The sequence below is a fragment of the Saimiri boliviensis genome, chromosome 13 (assembly GCF_048565385.1).
Source record: "Saimiri boliviensis isolate mSaiBol1 chromosome 13, mSaiBol1.pri, whole genome shotgun sequence".
Lineage (NCBI taxonomy): Eukaryota > Metazoa > Chordata > Mammalia > Primates > Cebidae > Saimiri > Saimiri boliviensis.
The window spans coordinates 112,149,167-112,167,151 of NC_133461.1; the positions used below are offsets into that span (position 1 = coordinate 112,149,167).

General features: G+C 46.5%; 1 protein-coding gene across 6 annotated transcripts in view; it reads right to left on the bottom strand.

The window, feature by feature from the left end:
• ARHGEF10 (Rho guanine nucleotide exchange factor 10) overlaps positions 1-17,985 on the bottom strand; it is a 122,481-nt gene that overhangs the window by 36,232 nt on the left and 68,264 nt on the right. For all 6 annotated transcript variants that reach the window (XM_074384211.1, XM_039461090.2, XM_039461091.2 and 3 more), the window contains 3 exons: positions 17,531-17,701; positions 15,269-15,414; positions 11,593-11,768 (listed from right to left, as the gene is read on the bottom strand). In XM_074384211.1, the coding sequence (XP_074240312.1) occupies positions 11,593-11,768; positions 15,269-15,414; positions 17,531-17,701 (493 nt within the window). The remainder of the gene's footprint in view (positions 1-11,592; positions 11,769-15,268; positions 15,415-17,530; positions 17,702-17,985) is intronic.

Genomic DNA, 17,985 nt, shown 5'->3' on the forward strand with positions numbered 1-17,985 from the left:
GAGCTCTGTCACCCACAGAACAGCTCCATCACCCACAGGGCAGCTCTAACACTCTACGGAACAGCTCCATCACTCACAGAACAGCTCCATCACTCTAAAGAACAGCTCCATCACCCACAGAACAGCTCCATGACTCATAGAACAGCTTCATCAATCATGGAACATCTCCCTCACCCATGGAACAGCTCCATCACCCACAGAACAGCTCCATCACCACAGAATAGCTCCATTACTTACAGAACAGCTACATCAATCACAGAATAGCTCCATCGCCCATGGAACAGTTCTATACAGCTTCATCACCCATGGAACATCTCCATCACCCATAGAACAGCTTCATTACCCAAGGAACAGCTCCATCATCCACAGAACAGCTCCATCACTCACAGAACAGCTCCATCAATCACACAACAGTTCCATCACTCACGGAACAGTTCTATATAGCTCCATCAACCATGGAATAGCTCCATCACCACAGAACAGCTCCATCAATCACGGAACAGCTCCATCACCCATGGAACAGTTCCATCACCCACAGAACAGCTCCATCACTGTAAAGAACAGCTCCATCACCCACAGAACAGTTCCATAACACACAGAACAGCTCCATCATTCATGGAGCAGCTCCATCACTGTGCAGAACAGCTCCACCACCCGCAGAATAGCTCCATCACTCACAGAGCAGCTCCATCACCCAAAGAACAGCTCCGTCACCCACAGAACAGCTCCATCACCCATGGAACAGCTCCATCACTCACAGAACAGCTCCATCACTCATGGAACAGCTTCATCACCCACGGAGCAGCTCCACAACCCACAAAATAGCTCTACCAAGCTACAGAACTGCTCTACAGCTCTATCACCCATAAAACAGCTCATCACTCACAGAACAACTCCATCATCCACAGAACAGGTCCATCACCCACAAAACAGCTCCATCACTGTACAGAACTGCTCCGCCACCCAGAGACCAGCTTCTTACCTACAGGGTACATGGGATAGGCCATAGGGATTCACAGGTGCACAGATTTCAGTTCTATGGGAGGAATAGGTTCCAAGAGGTCTAGTGTAGTCAATAAAGTATTGTGTACTTAAAAATCACTAAAAGTAGTCTTTAAAGTTCTCACCATGAACAAATGGTAAATGTGTGACATAAGGCATATGTTAGCTTGATTTAGCCACTCCACAATGTATACATATTTCAAAACGCCATGTTTTAAACCATAAATGTATATGATTATTTTTCAGTTAAAAACATAAGCATTTTAAAAATAAATACACAAACACACACACTGCCACTGATGTGAACCTATCAGGGGAAGGGACAATACTCTTTTCCTAGTGGATTAAAGAACCTTCTGCACTGAGATGAGGAAGAGTTTCTCAACTTTGAGGAGCATGGAAATGTGCTCAAGTTTTATGTCTGCTGGATCATCAGACAGTTTACAACAAGGCACCATTGGGGCACAGATGACACCACAGAACAACCCGAGACTTCCAAATGAATGAGGACAATGTGCACTGCCAACAAAAGCGTCTGCGCTCACATCCCAAGTTTAACAAGAAACCACACAGAGCGGCCACTGCTTTTCAAACGTGATTCTCAGTTTCAGAAAGAAGTGTTTCATGTTGATTTTCAGGTCAAAATTGATTAAAGCAACCCCTGCAGGCTGAGTGCGGTGGCTCACGCCTGTAATCCCAACATTTTGGGAGGCCAAGGCAGGCAGATCACCTGAAGTCAAGAGTTTGAGACCAGCCTAGCCAACATGGTAAAGCCTCATCTCTACTAAGAATACAAAAAAATTAGTAATAATTAGTTGGGCGTGGTGGTGCACACATTTAGTCCCAGTTATTTGAGGAGGCTAAGGCAGGAAAATTGCCTGAACACAGGAGCAGAGGTTGCAGTGAGCCAAGATCACGCCACTGCACTCCAGCCTGGGTGACAGAGGGAGTCTCCAATCTCAAAGAAAGAAAGAAAGAAACCCCTGCAAATCAGAATTTTTGTTAGTGTTAACTTCCAGCCCTCTAGTTGCCAATTTCTGGAGTTTTCAGTTCTGTGAGCGAAGTTCTTGTCGCTATAGCAACACACAATTGCTGCACTTCTGCAAAAGCACTTCCCAAGTCTTTCTCACGGACACTTCTCCTGTTTCCATGGAAATCCCTGCAATCTGTTTGAAAATTCAGGGTCTGCCAGTGAAACGGAATTTTGTGCGGAAAACAAGGAAGGGTCTGTGTGACCAGATCAATAGCAAGGATGGCTAGAAAAGCCCCTGCGGGTGTGCTCGGTCCCTGAGAGCCTCCATGCGCTGGGCCCATGGGGCATCCTCACAGCATCTTAAACCTCTCCTCCACGGTGTGAGACTGTGAGACGTCAGAGCCGTAAGGTGTCTCCAGGCACTGGGGAGTAGGTGAGATCAAGTAGGAATCAAGATCCCCCTGCATGCCAACGGCCTGACTGTGGGCAGCTCCAGCCCCCGACCAGTACCCTCTGCAGCTGCCCATCAACCCTCATGGGGTCTGAAGACCCCTCCACCTCCTTAGCTCCCCAGCCCTGTACAACTCCTATGCACGTTTCTTTCTGGTATTCTCCCTCTCAGAGCTGTGCAGGGGTCTCTGCGGACCACACCCCCTAATGCAGCATCACCTCTGCCTCTGGACTCCTGCACTCCTGAGGCCCTGCCAGCCCCAGTACCTCACCTGCCTCCTACAGGGAGTTTCCCATGGTTCTCAACAGGCAAGGCTGGGCTGCCAAAGGAAATGCACTTAACATGGAACCGCCCCTTTCCTCCTGGAACAAAGGTGACCAAAGCCTCATTTCCATTGCAGCTGGAAATAATGTTTACATTTGTCGTGTCTACAGAGTGTCAGTGTACTCTGTGGTTGTGACAGTGGAAGAGCTGATCAAAACAAGGTGAAAAGAGAGACAAAGAGTCAGCCAGGCACGGTGGCTCACGCCTATATTCCTAGCGCTTTGGAAGGCCAAGGCTGTTGGATCACTTGAGGTTAGGAGTTTGAGACCAGCCTGGTCAACATGGTGAAACTCCGTCTCTATTAAAAACACAAAAATTAGCTGGGGTGGTGGTATGCGCCTGTAATTCCAGCTACTCAGGAGGCTGAAGCAGGAGAATCACTTGAACCCGGGAGGTGAAAGCTGCAGTGAGCCAAGATGGTGCTACTGTATTCCAGCCTGTGCAACAGAGTGAGACTCCTTGTCAGAAAAGAGAGAGAGACGAGAGAGAGAGAGAGAGAGAGAGAGAGAGAGAGAGAGAGAGAGAGACAAAGAGGTGCTGTAAGACCATCCTGCAGGGTAGAGGCCGAGGGAATGGGGGTAGTGCATTCCCAGCTGCAACCATAAAACTCCCAACAGAGGGATCTTTTTCTCTCAGGCCACCCTTCCAGAAAGAGCTCTCTCAAAGCAGTTCCTTACTTCAGTGAGCAGAGAAGGATAAATGACACCCACGCCTGAAATGCAGAGGGCAGGATGGAGCCCTAGGTGTGTGGAAAGAGCATCTAAAAACATGAGCCGAAGAAATTACCCCAAAAAAGGGAGCAAATTTGACAACTGAGAAATTTAAAACTTTACACTTCTATATAATTATAGCCATAAATAATATGTAAAGTCATGTAAAAATAGGCAATTATTTACCATAAAGATTACATATAAATATATTAAAAATGATAATATTCTAAAATGCCAATGATAAAATGAATAATTCCCAGAAAAATATACAGATGGCTAATAAATATGGAGATGTTCACTCTCACTAGTAATGAAGAAAAAAGTAAATTAAAACAGCCATTAAATCAGGTGAGGTGGCATTCACTTGTGGTCCCAGCACCTCAGGAGGCTGAGGCAGCAGTATCACTTGAGCCCAGTAGTTTGAGGTTGCGGTAAGCTACAATTGTGCCTATAAATGGCCACTGTTCTCCAGCCTGGGCACCCTATCTCAAAAAAAAAAAAAAAAAAGCAATTAAAAAATTTTAACTTAAGGCAAATCTACAAAACTGTTTTTTATAAATCAAATCATGAAAGTTTCATTGTGAAATCAAAGTCAGGTATAGCCGATAAGAATATGAACTGGGGAAAAGTTCCTGGAAAGCAACTTGCAAAAATGTATCAGGAGTGGTCCACTAACTGGAGAAGCTTACAGTATGCAATAAACTCAAGTTCAATCACAAGGAAATGTCCTGTAGTCAGTTTAAATGACTTCTATTCAGAATGTTTAATGACTGAGAAAATGGTCATCCTATAGTATTAAATAAAAATACCCTATATAGGATTACAAAGAGCAACTGTGGTATATGTACAACAGTGTGAAAAAAAGGCTGGAGAGAAAAACGGATGTGTTAATACAGTCTCCAGATACAGGAATTACAGGTAATTCTTACGGTCTTTAAATGTTTTAGTGTTTTCAACAGAGAACAAGAATTAATTCCCAGGAGAAAGAGTAATTTTTAAGTAGTGTCATATAGAAGCTCCTAGTCTGATAAGAGGCCTAAGTTCAATTTCTGTGTAAGCAAGTTGTTAAATCTTGGGTGTGAACCAGTAGTGGTCCCAGCTACAGTTCAGGCAAAATCAACCCTCTGTAGTTCTAGCCACGTTACAGTGGTTCCTCCCAAACCAGGCCTAGGAGACTCGTAGGTGTGAAGCTGAAACCACAGCACTGAACACAGAAGAACAGTAAGAACCTTCCCCTGTGACTAAAATCCAGTTCAGCTTTTAGAGTTTTAACAAAAACCAAGCATTTTGTAATGTGAAAATTACACTGTCATGAAGATACATGGCATGTCTCAAATTCCAGATATTTGATCAAGAAGTACAATCATCCCTTCAGCTTCATAGGGTTTAAAAACCCAGAATATCAACTTGCTCAACAAATAATTCATATGTGTCCATGTGTACTAGGCATGCGTGTGTGCACTCGCACCGTCCACAGGCCCCCTGCATGAGCACTCATCCGTGGCTGGCCATCGGCACTTAGGGACACGTGCCGGCCGCACTTGCCTGAGGGAGTCTTCTCCATCGAGACTTTCGGGAATGACTGCCGTGCAGGCATGGCACTCATCTGGCCCATCCCGGTGGCCGAGGAGCTATGACTGCTGCCCTGAGAGGCTGGCCATCAGTCCCTGGACAGGGCCACAACCCTGAATAGGAGGTTTCTGAAATGTCAACTTGACTGACAGTCATAGCTCCAGGGATGCATCGGCATCTACATTCCCAGGTCAGATATACATGCCGTTAGGAATGACTATTTTGGCATCAACAGATCACATAGACCGGTGTGCATGTTATATTTAGAAAATGTAGGTATCCCTCTTTGCATAGAGCCACTTCCCACCTGCCTCCTGTTGAGCTCCTAAAGACAGAGAGTTTGAAGGGTGTGTTACTGAATACCCAGAAAATTCACACCAGTGTTTTTCCCTGAGGTGATGAGGGATAAAAACAGACATGGCAATGGAGAAGGTGGCAGCAATCTGCGTGGTGAACAGAGCCCACGAGTGTGACACGGCCACCTCTGTGGGCCTGCGTCAGGGCTGTCCTGAAAGCACGTGTAATGCTAGAAGACCGTTTCCTACTTTCTGCCTTGCTGCCCATTTCCTCCCCGAGACACAGGCTGGGCCTGGGGATGGAACTGGAACAGCCATTACAACAGGGACCAAAGTCCCGGGCTCAGACTGAAGTCCCACGCTGGCTCAGGGCTTCCTTCATGGGCTCTCATTTTGTGAAACTATGAAATATTTTTTAAATATAGAAAAGTAGAGAGGATAACTCATGGACACATTATTACCCACTGCCCAGAATTTGCGATGTCAGTATTTTGCTCCATTCACTTCAGATGCCATTTTCATCAAAAAATCCCAAAAAGCCACAGCACGTCTACCCATTTTCACTCTGCCTTCCATCGGAGGCAGCCACCACAGGAGTCGGGACCCATCTTCCCTGAGGGCTCTCGCTGGTTTTACTACCTGCGTATGTTCGAAGGCCTTTCTCAGCACACAGACGCTGTCTGTCGGAAGGAGGCTGGTCATCTGTGGGGAACGTTGAATGTGCCGTGTGAGCACGCAGGGGCACAGGACACGCAGAGTAGTGGCAGGAGGTCAGAGGCCCACAGTAACGAGCAGCTGCATCCGCTCCCCCAGCGAGGGGCCCGTCTGTCGGTGTCGCTTTGCAGGAAAGCCGCTGAAGACTGTTTCCAGACTTTCCATGGTACTCAGTGTGGAAAGCTGACCTCCTTGCTACCTTTGGCCAAGTGGTGTTTGCCCTCAATATTCATCCAAGGGTTATGACATTTTTGAGATCTGGGAAAGACCTGCGAATCCACAAGCCACGCAGGAGAAACAGCGCTGACTCCTGGGCTCCCCTTCCACACACACGGCGTGCTGTTTTACGGGTACAACATTCAGACAACACAGAAGCAGCTCTGGCCCCAGCAAAGCAGCACAGATGCATTCTGTTCTCATTTCCTTTCATTTGGACTGCTGTGTATTTCAAAACACAACAGCGTTGCCATGGTGGGCTTCAGCTATGCCTGTCCTCCAGCCTTCAAGACCAAGTTCACTCTTAAAGGCCTAAGGAGCAAGAACTACGACCCTTTCCGCCCAGAAGTACCTGACTCTGGGAAGCATCCACTGGAGACCGGGCTCTGCCCCTGCCTGCAGATTGGGCCATGCGGTGGGTCGGGCAGGAGGGAAACCGGGCTAACTATTACTCCTGGGGTCCCACACCCAGGCACTGTGTCCAGACCCACCCCTTGGGGCTGTGGCCCCACACGCCACTCAGACCTCTCCCTGCCTCCATGGAACAGCCACCTGGCCACACATCCCTGGAGAATGCAGCTCCGGGGAGTCTCGCAAGGATCCGTTTCGCGTTTTAAAAATACAGCTCCGCTTCCCTCACTGCCTTCTACGTCAGGAGGATCAGTCAGGTGTATGTTCAGCTGTTCAAGCTTCCCACAGCCAGGCTCACTTCTATTTAGACACCTTACATCACACCCTCCTTCCTCCTACCTGGTGCTGGTTCCTTGCTAGTAGTGTTTTGCTTTGTTTTTTAAACTGTGTGAATTTTGTGGGGGAGGTCTTGTGTTTTCTGGGACCTTCCTCAATGCTGTGACCTCACCCATGCCCCTTTCTGCATTTGCCTAGAAGTACCCCTCTCAGGCAAGCGCTCTGTGCTCAGGAGGGACCCTGCGCTCTCAGGAGCTGTCCCCCACCTTCCTCACAGTATAAGCTAGCGGGCAGTTCCTCCAGCTACCTGTTCATATGGCCCTGTGTCTTGTTACAAATCCTCCTGTACCTACCGCCACATCCAGCCCAGCTGTAGAGAAGCACTCCTGGCATGCAGGATACGCTTCCAGACATAAAGCGCAATGGGCCAGAGCAGGGCAGTCTGAAAGGACCTCCCCTCTTGTTGCAAAGTTCCAAGAGCACACAGAGAGGCAGCGGCCTTCCGGAAGCTGCTGGGTCCCTTCTATGCAAGCTGCCAGTGCGGGGACGGGATGCTGGTTATCAGACCAGGTCGATGCTGGTCCAATAACAACCAAAGCCAAAGGATCAGAGGCCAATCCTACTCTGTTACAAGTTGACGTGACAGTGAAGAACAGACATGGTTTTTACTTTCACTCATTTTTAAGGATTAAATAACTAACTACAAAGTTATGTGACTGATGTTTACAAAAGTAAATGATGAATATTTGCACATCTGAAGGAATGCTCCCCTTTAAAGTACATTCAACTTGTACTCACATTTCTCTAAACATTTTAAGAACTTCTCCCTGGGAAGAATGGGCAGTAAGAGCTCTCCAGTGGCTGTTCTTCTGAAACACCCTTGAGGGCCACAGCCTGGCTGGAGCAACTGATTTCACCTCTCCTCTCCTCCCCTCGTGTGCTGAAGGCTCCCAACAGTGGGGCAATGCTACACCTCTCCTCCCACCCCCACAACTCCTATTTAGCATGGAACTCGAAAACTGGGAATTCTTAAACAGTCCATCTCATAAATCCACCTGCCAGACAGGATGGAGCTCAAAGTGAGAAGGGAGAGCGGACCCGTGCAGTGCACCAGCAAAGATACTGCACCAGGCCAGAGCAACGGATGTTTCACAATCGTCCTCCTCCCCACGACCAGCCCCAATCTGGGAAACTGGCAAAACCTTTAAAATCACCCCAGAAAACTACACAAAATTTTTCAAAATAGCATCAGGTAGTCTGGGAGCTTAAAGCAATCCACGGATCCATAGAGGACCCGTGGTTACCAGCTTACAGCCCCTGCGAGAGAGGAAAGTGTCACATCATAACTCCGGGAGGCAAACACCACAGAGCAAACCTGCAATCCACACAGCGCTTTTGCAGCAATGCGGAGCTCTCTGCTGAGTCTAACACCGCACAGCAAATGCACAATCCACATGGCGCTTTTGCAGGGATGGCGAGCTCTCTGCTGAGTCTAACACTGCACAGCAAACGCACAACCCACACAGTGCTTATGCAGGGATGGGGAGCTCCCTGCTGAGTCTAACCCCACACAGTAAATGCACAATCCACACGGCGCTTTTGCAGGGACAGGGAGCTCCCTGCTGCAGCTGCCCACTGGTCTCAGGTGGTTGCCACACTGCCCTCTCTGCAAGCAGAGGTTGCTGGGCAGTGCTGCCCATGATAGAAGTTGGTGTGTTACCTCTATCAATACGAAATAACACAACGACATTTCCAACACTGAATTTTAGAACAGTCATTCAAACAGCAGAAGCCCTAGGACTATCAACTGAGAATGAGAATGTCTTGACTTAGCTTCTCAGTATAATTTAGAAATGACAAATGCAAGAGAACCAAAAAAACCAGAAACACTGAGAGTGAATCTGAAGCTGTTCTATGAAAACTCCAAGGGAGGCATTACGGAAAGCCCCGGGGAGACGTGGCTCACGGATGTGCCTGGGTTTGTGGAGTGAGTTGAGATGAGCAGAGCAAAGGGACATCACTCACCGGCTGCAGCGCGGCACTCATGAAATCAGCGTTATGGATCTGATACCGCAGCACTCATGAAATCAACATTACAGATCTGATACCACATGGACCCACTCCTTGTCAACACTAACAAGAGACTGCCCGACCATCCCAACGAACCCAGACGTGTCGGGATAGAACCCCTGCCAGTCGCTGAACGGAGCACTGTGCTCACCATGCCTTCTCTGTAAATGCAGGGCAGCACCATGCTCTTACCTGATGCCGGAAAAAACTCCCCGGAGAATTCTGACTTGAGTTCCATCTCCAGACACACACATTTTCAATAATTTGTTTTCAAAGTTTTTTTTTTTTTTTTTTTAATCTAGAAGAAATTTTAAAGACTACTTACTCCACACTACCTCCTTCATAACTCAGGGCTAAAAATGATCCACACAGCTAATGGTGCTCACACTAAGCCAGGAACCCAAGGGAACCCCTAGTCCCGTGGCCTTGCCTGCAGTCTAGTGCGGAGGACCACAGAATCGGCGTCATCCCTGGCTCTCTGCACACCACGTTGTCCCACTGGCCCCCCAAAGTAGCAGGCACTGTACACTTGAAATGGGTAAATCTTATTGCATGTGAACACTGTAATTTAAAAATTCAAAAGCCTAAGAAGGCAACATGTCCAAAGCAGAACTGTTCAATTCTTTCCACTCACTACACCCGCCTGAGGCCTACTTGCTATCTCAGGAGGAAGGCGCTTCACCCTGCATGCCCGGCACTCCAGGCAGGCCTTGGGCTGTGCCACTCAGAGGGTACTCTGCTGCCCCAGCTGGTGACTGGTCCACATGGCTAATGTCTGCCTTTAAAAAATACAGGTGACAAGACACCACATCTAGCGAAAGCCGGTACTGAGGTTTTAGGAAGGAGTGCCTGTCTGCAGGGATGATGGCGGCCAACAGGAGCAGAGGTTGTAAGCATCGGTGCAATCACACGAGCAAAGCGCCTGGCACACAAGATGCACAGAACTAATGACGTTTCCTTCTCATTACAGGAGAGGTGCGGAGGCAGAAAACCATGGCCATGATGGTCTGCAACTTCTCTGAGCCTGTCTCCTGATTTGCCAGAAGGGAGCAACTGCGGGGCTACAGAAAATCTTAAATAGGAATAGAGCCATTATTTTATGACAAGCATTGGCTTATTTGTTCATTTATTTTGAGATACAGTCTGTCTGTCATCCAGGCTAGAGCACAGTGCAGTGGTGCAATCGTAGCTCACTGCAGCCTGACCTTAAGTGATTCTCCTCCCTCGGCCTCCTGAGTAGTTGGGAATACAGGTATGCAACACCTGGCTAATTTTTTAACATTTTTTTGTAGAGATGGGGTCTTCTTATATTGCCCAGGCTGGTCTTGAGCTCTTGGCATCAAGTGATCCCCCCCCCGCACTGTAACCTCCCAAAATGCTGGGATTACAAGTGTGAGCCACTGTGCCCAGCCAAGTAATTCATTTCAGACAAAGTCCCTCACATACTCACTCATTTACTAGTGTCTTAGTTTCTTAAAACGAAGGCATCATAATAACAGATCACACTGAAGGCACTGCACTCCAATAGCAGATGAAGAGTGGTTATGTCATGCCTGAGGCATGGGTTCCACCCAGAACATGCAGCAGAACAAAACACTACAATGGCAAAACAAGTTCCTCACTTAAACTCTCTGTTTAAGGCAGTGGGCAGAAAGCTGTCCCATGAAAAAGTGGTTTCAATGAGGTTAACTAGTGAATGCTTTTCCATAGGAACATGGTAAAAAAAAAAAAAAATCAATGCAAGTCTGCAAAACACAATCATATACGCTTTCAAAAGTCCCCTTAATTGAAGATAAGACACCAAAGTTCTCCTTGAATTCGGAATAAAGATTCGCTCTCCAATGTGGCATATCTCTTTTTAACAGGCAATGAAAACCTGTCTATATCCAGTGTTTCTCCTCTTGCTGTGGCTGAATGAAAAGCTTACATTACATCTAAAATGAAAGCTTATCGTGTTTTTTAAATTGTTCTACAATTTAGGGGTAGAGGCCAAAAAGTGAATAAAACTTAGCGAGTCGTTATTTGGATTTTTTTTTTTTAATCAAGAGATTTTTACACTAAGATTAAAATCCGTGGTCTGAACAATGTTTGGTAATAGGGATCATAAATCATGTGCAATGGTACGACATTTCCAAAGCATTCTGCAATTTCTCATTTCATCTTGGGAAGTTCGTGGTCAAGTAATGCCACCATGGGGAAACTGTGTAAAGACTTCGCAGCGCTGCCTGGCAGTGAGAGCAGGTGAGCGCGGAGCCGAGCTGGAATCACCACAGCCTCAGGCTCTATGACGGAAGAGACGAGCACCAAAGTCCTCGTCAGGTTCACGGGAAATGCAAAACTGAGCTCACTGGACCGGGAAGGCGGAATCCACTCCTGAGCAGCCAGGTGCATGGCCAGGACCCGAAGAAGCCCCAGCCGCACATGGGACAAGTCAGAGACTAGCAGCCACCTGGGCCACGTCAGTCAGACAGCATGAAGATTCCAAAGCCCAGATCGCCCCCACAGATTGACCGTTGTAGCCCTAAGCCTGCAGATGTCAGCGCTTATGCTGACGAACGCGAGAGAAGCGTTACTTACTTGGCTTGGCATTAGCGACCACCGCCAGGCTCTCAGGCGGGTGCACGGCGAGGTGCCTGCTGTGCTCACCCGCGCCAGGGCTGCTGCCGTACTCAATGGCATCCACATGTCCCAGCGGGACGCTCCACTTTAGCAAGTACCTCTGGCTGCTCATCACACGGCTGTCGTGCGAGGGGCTGAAACGACCAGAAGATCCTTGCTTTATAAATAATTACACGACCCCGTTATAGTAACGCTCATCCCTCAGATATTCAAGTGAGAAACATTTCCATTGCTGAACTGTAGCTCTTCAGACTTTCTCAACATTATAATTGTGCTTCTGACTTTCTTACAGTCCCCACTGATTGCCATCATGAGGCCTCTAAGTGGATGAGAATGCAGGAGGGCGCGCAGGGAGAGCCGCACGGGGACGGATCTCCTCCAGCAAACTCCGAGGTTTTCCGTAAAGGCTGAAAAGGAAGCAGCTCAGCACTCGCTGATGACTCTGAGCAAAGGTGCTTGATTACCAGGAAAAGTATCCTATGTGGATACAGATATTCTCTGGTGGTTTCACAAGAGTTCTATCTCAAATTTCTTCTTTATTCTTTTACGGTTACACTGTAACCATTTTAATATAATCAAATCATGTCACTATACTCCATGACTAAAATGTGTATCAAGTATACAGAAATTAAACAGAAAAAAATCCTGGCTTATACAGATTATTTTTTCTTTTATCATAAATAGAACATATATGCAAAGAAACACAAAGCACATATGCATAGTCTAGTGGAAACAGTCCGCATCAACATCTGTGTAGCTGCTACCAAGGTCAGGGTTGTGACATCACCAGCATCCCCGCAGCCCCAGGTGCCCAGGAAATCCCACCCTCCAGCATCAACCATTATTCTCACTTGGTGATAATCACCCTTTGCTTTTCTTCAAGATACTGCTGTTAAAAATCAAAACGTGGGTAAGAATCACTGAAATTATTAGACGGAGCACCTGACTTGCTGAGAGCTGGTCTGTGCCCAAGGTCTCTAGTTCCCTCTGACACCAGAGCATTCTACCCTCCAGGACGATGTCCAGTGCATACAGAAAGGGCAAGGAGGAAGAACAATTCAGACACGGTAAGAGGAAAGAGGGGCTGTGTTCCGTGAATTAGACTGTGCCTCCAACTCGGAAAAAAACCAAATGCCCATGCACTCTTACCAACATTTCAATTCCTCCTCTTTGAATGTAAAAATCTCCATCCCTCCAGAGGAGGTTTAGAATCTCAATTTCCACAGGGCTGATCAAAGGGTCCTTGAGGGCTATCGGAACCAAAATCAGTCCTTATTTCATCACCTTTGTATCACTGAATATCTCACACTGACAATCTCATGCTGACAACCCGTCCATGGGAAATGAATTGTCACTCACCACCTCACTTTGCAAAAAAATTCAAGCCCTGGCATCCATGAGAAAGGCAGGGGCATTATTTTCAGGAGTCCTCCAGGGGTACACACAGTTGAGTTTCTTCTAAAGTATCCATTTTTATTTATCTTTAAAGTACACCACTCCTGTCAGCGTGAGAATTTTAAACCTAACTAAAACTGCACCAGAACCAAGTGTGTCGTTCTCCGGAAGCAGCCCAGGGGGTTCCAGAGCTCAGTCAGCGTTAGACAAACACAGGGAGGGGAGCCCTACACACTGGGGTCCACTGGGGGGAAATGGGGGAGGGGCGGGGGTGGGGAGGTGGGAAGAGACAGCATGGGGAGAAATGACAGATACAGGTGAGGGGAAGGAAGGCAGCAAACCACACTGCCATGTGTGTACCTATGCAACAATCTTGCATGTTCTTCACATGTACCCCCAAACCTAAAATGAAAAAAAAAAAAAAAAAAAAAAGAAATGCGGAAGACTCAACAAGGACCATTATATTCACTCAGGGCTTTTACAAGGTCATTTTGCTTCTACAATCCTGTTTCCTAGGGCAGGCGGGACACGCATTAATATCCCCAACTTGACACACTTTGTTGGCCAATGTGCAGGTGAGGAGCTGGGTGCATTCGGCCATGCCTGAGGCCACTTCACTGAAAAACTAACTTTCTAGGTGTTACTCGGAGAGGCGGGTTCTGGAACAATTAAACTTGGAAGCCATCCTGTGAAGTGATAAATGCCATTAGTCTCCACCCAGCGGGAAGTACCTGATAACACTGGAGAAACAGGGGTAGAGCCAGCTTACTCTGCATCCTCGCAATTCTAAGCGCTCTCTCAAGCAGCCCACACCTGGAGTTCTCTGGCCATGACCTCCCATGGCCTCACTCCGTCAGCTCCTCTCCAACTCAGGGTGCAATGGGCTTCACTTCTGCACACGGAAAGCAGTTGGCCTGCAGCTGTCGCCAGGCGTCAACGATGAAGACTGAGCCATGGGTATGAGTCAAATGAACAGGGTTGTTTCTCTAACAATGAGGAGTGTTCTTAAAGACTTGTATAATTTTGGGGCTTATTTTGTAGCTGCCATAAAGTGAGTGAGGATGAAGAGAAGCAACAATGAAAACCTATCACTCCTGGGTAGTGCTGTGCGCCCAGCGCCCTGCAGCAGCTTAATGAACATGAAGCTCCTCGCCTGACCCCTGAAGAGCCCTGCGGCAGCATACCACTGGCATCATTATTTTTATGATCAACCCTATTGTATGGATGAGGAGTCCGAGGCGTAGACAGAATGGGTAATTTTCAGATTTCACAGAAGGTGGAGTTGGAGATCATGCTCAGGAGTCCGAGTGAGCTCTCGCCTACTGACCTGCACATCCTGGCTGCCTGGGCCATTCAGGCAAGGTGAGGAGGGTGGGCAGATACACCTGGCAGCTGGAAAATGGGGGTGACGAGCATGAAACATAAGTCATATTTAGTGGTGTGCTGTCAAATGTTTAACAGCCGGCTCTCACTGGGAGGACAGGCTCCCGACACATCCTGTTGGCCAAATTCCACGGTGTAAATACTGTGGTGTGACTTTAAGCTACCAAATGGTTTAGCAACCGACTCTCCCAACTCTGGAAAATCTAACACTTGACTCTTGCACAACATAACAAATTGGCACCACGTTCACTTGCATTATTTTCTACAGCACCGGGATGTTATAGTTAATTTTATATCAATTCCCTTATCATCTACCTATATTTGAGGATACTTTAGCTTCTTAGGTATCCTCATCTAACTACAATATTCTATGTGTTGAACAATGAGTCTGACGTAAAACTATTATGAGTGAAAAGAACTGATAAAAGTGCTACTAATTTTCTTGGTTTACAACAAAATGAATATACCCAACTTTATTATATTTAAATATTTACCAAAAACATATTTATAGAGAAGCAGGTAAAGAGAGAATTTAAACCATAAGAAAAAGAACTCTGGAATGATTTAGGAGGGTTAGGAAGAAATTCAATTTAGCTTCTAGTTTCACCATCAGCCCTGTTTAAAAAGTAAATAGAGCTATACGTATCTAAATTCTACTAGCAGTGACTTGGTGACTTACACCGAGTCTATTTTAAAATAAGCCTGCTTATTATCAGGGTTCCCTTAGTTACAGGACTAAGCTTTTGCACAAAAACCAGTTCAGTCTGAGTGACAGAATTAACAATCTTTCACGTGCCCTCAGACAAATGTAACATATAATGATAAGACTACTATAGAGAATTCAAGGCATTCTTACCGTGAGCTGACGGTGGCACACATTAACACATCATTTAACATGAAGAGTCGGCGTTCTTTGGTTTTAACAATCTCTCCTCTGTCATTGTAAACTGTTTCTATCATATCATCCGATCGAATGAGGTATCGGTTTCCACTGCTGAGAAGCTGAACATTCAAAGCACAACGCAGGGACCACAGATGAGTTTACCCAAAAAAGAAAAAGACGAGGGAAACTCTTGTATGAGTCTGAGGCTGACTTTTCCAAACTGAACGCTTTACAGACACCATTCCTATGTTCACCATGACTGCACTAAACATTCACCTCCTTCCTTACACACTTGCACCGCACAGTCGACCCTTCTGTGATTTACGACACTTACATTAACCAGGAACAGTGAGGAATGGAAGGAATTATTTTATAATTTTACTTTTCCCCAAGTAAACCTAATTAAGCAAGCATAATTAAATGACCATCTTAACTTCTTAAGGTAGGCCATATTTTACTTCACTAAGCCAAACCAAAATCATCAGTTCTTCAGAAAGACGCTTTGTGTTTATCAAATCAATAAAATGAGGTGATGTAGAAGGTCATATTACTTCTGTTTTTGTTTGTTTGTTTTGACACAGAGTCTCACTCTGCCACCCAGGCTGGAGTGTAGTGGTATGATCTCAACTCACTGCAACCTCCCAGGACCTCCTGGGTTCAAGTGATTCTCGTGCCTCAGCCTCTCCAGTAGCTGGGACCACAGGTCCAAGCTACTTCGTTTGGACCACACCAAGCTAATTTGTTTCTTTTTGTATTTTTAGTAGAGACAGGGTTTCACTATGCGGTGAGGCTGGTCTGGAACTCCCGACCTCAAGTGATCCACCCACCTTGACCTCCCAAAGGGCTGGGATTACCTGCATGAGTCACCGCACCCAGCTAATACTTCTATAACAATTCAGCCCACAGGAAAACAGAGTCCTCAGCCCTGGTGGTCTCTGCTGCCTCTTTATTCTAAATCTATGCTGTGGCTCAGCTTCGAGCAACTGGGGACACCCGCCTCACTGACTGTCCTTGCCAAGTACTCGTGAATGATGAACGTGGGATGACGTTCAGTGTGCTCCATCACCTCCTCCTGGGCCTCTGCGCTTGCTCTGTGCCCCACGTGTATTCGGTTCAAGCACTACAGGGAGCACGTTTTAAATTACATCAATCACGTCAAGAACATAACTGAATGCAATTTGCTGCTTATAAATGTTCCTACATAAATCATTTGGAGAATTAGGGAAAACACGTGGCTTAAAATGTATGACCATAAATTTCACACAGTTAAATTACTGAATGTTATTGTAACATCGGAAACTACTCCTAATGACAAAACAAAAAATGATTTTAGCAACAATGAATATCACATATGAGAACTTAACAAAGTTCATACAGATTACCATCTCCCTGTGAGCCAGGGCCTTAAATGAACATGGGAAAGCCCACATAAAATCAGAGTACTGCGGCAGGCCACCAGTTATATAAGCATAAAGCAGAAATGCAGCCTCGCAGATGAACTGCTGCCATCTGTGCCCAGCATCTCTTTTCATGGTACATACAGCTTAGCCCACACATAGGTGAAGACAAAAAGTGTCGGTGAATATTTTTTTTTTTGAGACAGGGTCTTGCTCTATCACCCAGGCTGGCGTGCAGCAACTCAGTAACAGCTCACCGCAGCCTGAACCTCCCAAACTCAAGCAATCCTCAGGCCTCAGCCTCCCAAGTAGCTGAGACTATAGGTACGCACCACTGTGCCCATCTAATTTTTTTTTTTTTTTTTTTTTTTTAGATATAGGGTCTTACTATCATGCCTAGGCTAGTCTCAAACTCCTGGGCTCCAGCAATCTTCCCACCTCAGCCTCCCAAAGTCCTGGGGTTACAGGCGTGAGCCACTGCGGCCAGCCTGTAAAGATTTTCAGCTTTAACTATTGCTATCTGAAATTAAATACAAAATTTTGAAAGCAAAATTAAGCTAAAAGAGTTGCTCTTAACATCTTGGGGGGTCCTGGATCCATTTGAGGGTCTAATGAAAGCATGAATTTCTTTCCTAAAAAAATGCAGACAGGTTGTGAAGGTTTTACACACAATTTCCATGTTGTGACTCGCCTGAAGGCCTCCACCGACCCTAGTTAGGAATTCTGGGCCAAGAATTACTCCAAACCATCCCAAAGATTAGTATTGCTGGATAACGATGGCTCATTAGTACAAAGCAAAAATAATGTTGGAATAGAGTTGGAAAAAACCTCTCTCAACCTTGTTCAGGTATCTTTCATTTATGGCTTTTGCTATTTGCTTAATTTCACAGCGTTGATCAGCATCTCTTTTTCTTTCATTTAATTTCTCTGCTAGTGTTTCGAGCTCTGTCAAGGCCATCTGCAGGGGCAGCCGGTCGGGATGGCCTTTGGAGGTGTTCTTCAGCATGTCCTGCAAGCAACAGGGGAGAGGTGGGCAGTTACCAAGTGCATACATCCAATGCAACGACACTCATGTCACCCACCAGCTGGCAGCTGGAAAGGAGGCAGTGGCATCCATCATCCTGGGGAAAAATAAAGTCAGTTCTCGGGAAGGGATGATGAGCTAAGTGAGTCACGACTTGGCTGAACATCTGAACAGCTTCCTTTGCAAAAACAAAATTTAAAAAAATAGCACTGTACAATAAAGGACATGCTAAATGTGAAGAAGCCACAATCTCAGAAATGCTGTGCACT